Source organism: Lathyrus oleraceus, chromosome 1, assembly GCF_024323335.1.
Source record: "Lathyrus oleraceus cultivar Zhongwan6 chromosome 1, CAAS_Psat_ZW6_1.0, whole genome shotgun sequence".
Classification (NCBI taxonomy): Eukaryota; Viridiplantae; Streptophyta; class Magnoliopsida; order Fabales; family Fabaceae; genus Lathyrus; species Lathyrus oleraceus.
In genome coordinates this window covers 96,839,375-96,844,358 of record NC_066579.1, presented here as the reverse complement: position 1 = coordinate 96,844,358, position 4,984 = coordinate 96,839,375, and the positions used below count along the sequence as shown (strand labels likewise).

At 28.7% G+C, this 4,984-nt stretch overlaps 1 protein-coding gene across 1 annotated transcript; it reads right to left on the bottom strand.

Annotated features, from left to right (window-relative positions):
* Positions 1-845: 845 nt before the first annotated feature.
* LOC127118993 (alkane hydroxylase MAH1) lies at positions 846-2,582 on the bottom strand. The gene has a single exon (XM_051049208.1). The coding sequence runs from the start codon at positions 2,510-2,512 to the stop codon at positions 995-997; it is 1,518 nt and encodes a 505-aa protein (XP_050905165.1). The 5' UTR covers positions 2,513-2,582; the 3' UTR covers positions 846-994.
* Between the last annotated feature and the right edge of the window lie 2,402 nt (positions 2,583-4,984).

The following is a 4,984-nucleotide window of genomic DNA, read 5'->3' as shown; positions in this document are numbered from 1 at the left end:
TATTTTCTTCAAAGAGGAGAGGTAGCAACTCTCTCTTTAAAAAAAAATACACATATAGATTAATAAGAAATAGAAAAATTAATATAAATTAAAAATAAAAATTACACACATAAAGAAGTAACTTATAACCAATTATAAAAATTATAAAAATTGTTATCTCCTAAAATAAATGTTTACTAAACAATTTAGTTTTAATCATAATAAATTTCTAAATTATAATTTATCTACAATCAATTCAGATATTAACATTATCAGAAAGAGCCTAAAATAATCTATCAAATATAGAATCAAAGTATATTTTCCTTCCATAAATACGTGCAACACTCCAAATGAAAAAAACAGACAAGTTTTAAATGTTTGGGCCTAAGATGCAATGCTATGTCAATTCATGAATTAAGCATTAAAGAGAATTGGTTGCCTATTTATTTGATTTTGACATTTACTTGATACTCACTCAATTTAAATTTTCTATGAAGTTCCTAGATAGCAAGGGAATGCTACTGTTCATAAGTAAGGGTGAGAAGAAATCAGATGAATAAATAGGGTACGAAGAGATCATAAATAAAGACCATAGTCTAACATACACCAAACAAGCTATATATATTTTTCAAATAAAGAAAATTTAACTTCTAAATTTTTTAGTTAAATAGATCAAATTACATGCCATAGAAAATTAATAAATAAAAATCACTTACATTATTGTTCAAAAGAAAGAGCCAAAATTAATAAATAAAAATCACTTACATTATTGTTCAAAAGAAAAAGCCAAAATTAATAAATATAAAAGTAAGTTTTAATTAAAATAATAAAGATAAAAATAAAAAACTAAAAGCTACTTCAAATAATTATCAATCAAACAAAGTTCTTTTTATTGATGGGAGATGAAAAGCTAAAAAATAGCCTTATTTTGATCTTACTATACAAACTCTTAATAGTTTTCTAATACACAAATAAAGAGACAATATTGTCCAAATATGTCATATGGATATTTCCATCAAATTTCTCTTTTTGTTATCCTAACCTTCAAACCATTCTTCATAAGAAGTACAATTGAAAGATTTGGGATAGGAATATGGCCTTTTACTACTTGGATATGATATCTGCACAAAATAGCAACTGCCACCATCTTAATTTGAATGAACGACAAGTCCTTTCCCAAACAAGTTCTAGGTCCAGCATTGAAACTAATGAACTTATAAGATGGTTCATGAACAATCCCTCCTCTCTCAGATATCCATCTCTCTGGCTTGAACTCCAAGCAATCTTTTCCCCATGTCTCTTCAACTCTCCCCATTGAATACAAAGAAAATAATATAGTTGTATTAGGATTAACAACGTGGCCACTTGGAAGTATATCATCTTTTATTGCTTGCTTTCTCTCAAAAGGTATAGGAGGAAAAAGCCTCACAGCCTCACATATAGCACCATGAAGATAAACTAGCTTTTTCACCTCATCAACTCCTAACTTTTTTTCAATATTAATACCTCCAAAATTTTCTTTAATCTCTTGAAGAATTTTAGCTTCTACTAAAGGATGTGTAGCAATAAGATAAAACAGCCATGTGAGTGCTGAAGTTATTGTATCTCTTCCGGCTACAAAGAGATTGAAAGCAACATCTCTTAGAAACTTGTCATCATGAACTACTACTTGTGACCCCTTCTCTACTTTCATGAAAGTTGTTAACAAGTCTTCCATTTCAATATTTTTTATACCTTTTTTTAAATCCTCTCTTTTGGACTCTATATTAGCATATATAAATTGATCAAATTCTTTATATGCTTTTGTCATTTTTTTCTCTTGACCAACTTGAAGAAGCTTCTGAAACATCCAAAAACTTTTTGGAATAGCATGTCTATAGAATATGCATTCTTCAATTTGGTCAAAAGCCTTCTCACAAGCAATCTCAGGAAATTCAATGGAAAGACAATTCGGATCACATCCGAGAACTACCGAACAAATGTTGTCGAATGTGAAACGACTGAATACATCTTGTAAATCCACCACCGACCCTTGTTGTTGAACATGATCCAACACAGGAATCAAGCTTCTCTCCAGCTTGTTTTTAATGATTTTCTCTTGAAAAAGTTCAAAGCCTCTTTGCTTGAAAACCGAGTGAAAAAGAGATCTGTTATATTTCCATGTCTCCGAATCCGCGACAAATATTCCATCTCCGAATGCTTCAAAAATATCACGAAACTCAGAACCTTTCACGTAGTTATCGAAACACTTGCTCATCATGTGATGCACGTTGATGGGATCACTAGTGACCAAATAGTTCATGTTGGTAAACCAAGGTCCCATGAACTCAGCAGTGCCTCTATGGTGCTTTTTCAGTGCCTCAGTTATGAAATCATGAATATTCCATAAGTTCCAAAGGATTGTTGGTAACATGCCTAGAAAAGGATATTCTCTAAAAATGGGATATTTGCAACATTTTTTTCTATGGTGGAATTTGAAGATGATGAATAGGAAGAAAAAGAGTGCACAAAGTGTTGTTGTAGAAACTAACATGGCTTATTGTAAATGACAAAACCTTGAATAAATTTATGATTTTGATATGTATGGACTTGTTCTTTATATAAGATTGAATGAATGATGTTTTAAGTTTCTTACACAACATATTGTATATCATATGGTCCCATGCAAAGTGATAAGATAGACTATTTTATATTATTTTAAGTAAAAATAATAATGATAATACCTTTCTTAACTAATTTAATAAAGCTTGACAAGAGGAAAGAAATATCTACAACTTGATCGAAAATATTTAATACCGATTGTTGAGAGTTTTTAAAAGTAACATAACGAGTATCTTTCTATCTTTTTATCTGTAAAATATTTTATACAATTTTGCAACAAAAACAAATTATAAACTACACAACTTCCTAAACCCTCACATACGTGAACAAATTTCAAGCCAATTCTCGAAATTATAATAGTAAATATTATCTTTTCTTTATTCATCGGTCACGGCTCACATGTGATGTGTATTTTTAAGGCGGCAATGGAAAGTTCATGATAAATTATTTTGTGTTTAGAAGAAGGGATAGAAAACCTTCTGCTGTATTTGGATATTAATATTAGGATAAGTATCAAATAGAAAACTTCTAGGAAGAAATTATAGACTCAGTTCATTCACCTTAAAGTTATTAAAATGATAATTTCTAAAAAATATATAAATAGAAACTTCACCATTTAAATATATATAAATATATAATTAATTCTATAGATTAGAGAAAAAATATTAATAATCTGTATAATCAGATAAGTCATTCAAACAAAATACCTCACACTATGTCGCAATACTTAGATAGGATAGAAAATGCTATCCCTCAATCTAAAGATGTTAAGACTATAAATTAGATCCTATGCGACCTATTTATCAATAACATACTCCTTCTAACCAAGAGTGGAAAAGAATGAGTTTAGATCATGATACTAATCATAAAATTGAGGAATTACTTACTAAATTAAAAACCTTAAACATAGAAATTTCTTCTGAAGAGATAAATACTTTATCTCGAGATGAAGAATATGGTAATATGGTGAACAAATTAGGCGATAGATCCCCAAGATCTAAAACCCGAAACTAGTATCCTAGTCCTTCATTTGTTGATGTGCAATTTGAAGAAAAAAATAGTTTTTTTTATAGAAAGTAATTATTCAGGAGAGTCCATTGTCGAGTGGAACATCGATGATGCATCTAAACAACAAGTTTTATATATAATATAAAACATGACTATGACTGCTACTGCCTTTAAACTCAAAGAAAATACAGACAAACATACTAAAGAGATATTAGTTATGGGGTTTACATGACAGTTAAAAGGATGTGGGATAATCTCCTTAGTCCAGAAGATAAATATCAAATAGATTCAGCTGTAAAAACAAAATCTAATGAAGAGATTTGTGTTTCAACTCTCTTATATGCGATTACTAAGTTCTTTGTAGGAGAACCTCTAAAACTCCAACAAAGAGCAACATATCAATTGCTAAACCTTTATTGTTCAACCATGTCTGATTATAGATGGTATAGAGATATATTCTTATCCAAACTTTGTCTTAGGTCAGATGGTGCTGCAGATTATTGGTAAAAAATATTTATTAGTGATTTACCTAGGTTATTTGTAGAAAAGGTAAAAATTAATATTAAACAAAATTTGAATGGAACAATCCCTTATCAATCACTAACCATAGGAGAATTATCTAATTATTTAATTAAAACAAATATACAAATTTGTACAAATTATAAATTATAAAATAAGATTAAAAATGAAAAGGTTAGTATTAGGTGCGAAATGGGATCATTTTGCGAGCAATATGAAGCTATTCCTTTAAGAGTTTAGAGTAACCCCAAGAATAAAAAAACTATTAGTAAAGAAAGAAAGAACTTCCATTATCATAAGAAAAGAATCTCACAAGGACAATTCAGAATTTTATGAAAAACCTTACAAGAAGTATTAAATGAAAGCTTAATAACTACTTAAAAAAATATCTTGTTGAACTAAGAGGAAGAAAATTCTTCATCCTTTGAAGAATCTTCTTACGAGAAAATACATAAAATTAATAATTTTGAAAAATCAGATTCGGATTCTGATGAATGTTTAGGTCTAAATTTATGCATTTGTGACAATTATAACAAAAGATTTAATTGAAATACACTGACAGCGTAAAATGATTTTACACTGTCAGTTAATCCTAGACGTTGGATATTAAAATAAGTTTGACTTTTATTTTAAAAATCTCTAAAGTAATGCAAACGAGTGATGGTGATGAATCGACAGTGTAAATCTTTTTACACTGACAGTGCATAGTAATTAATCTCTATAACAAAATAATTAATGTTTTAACAAATAATCAAACTAATACGTTGATAGGAATATTAGACAAAATGGAAAATTCATAAAGTAAGAATGCTTTCGTGAGACAAATTAAAAATATTATAGATGAAAATGATATTTGTAAAAAGCATATTCACAAAGT

Bases quoted from the DNA above. Each gene is read 5' to 3' on its own strand.
- LOC127118993 (XM_051049208.1), bottom strand. From the start codon at position 2,512: ATGTTAGTTTCTACAACAACACTTTGTGCACTCTTTTTCTTCCTATTC.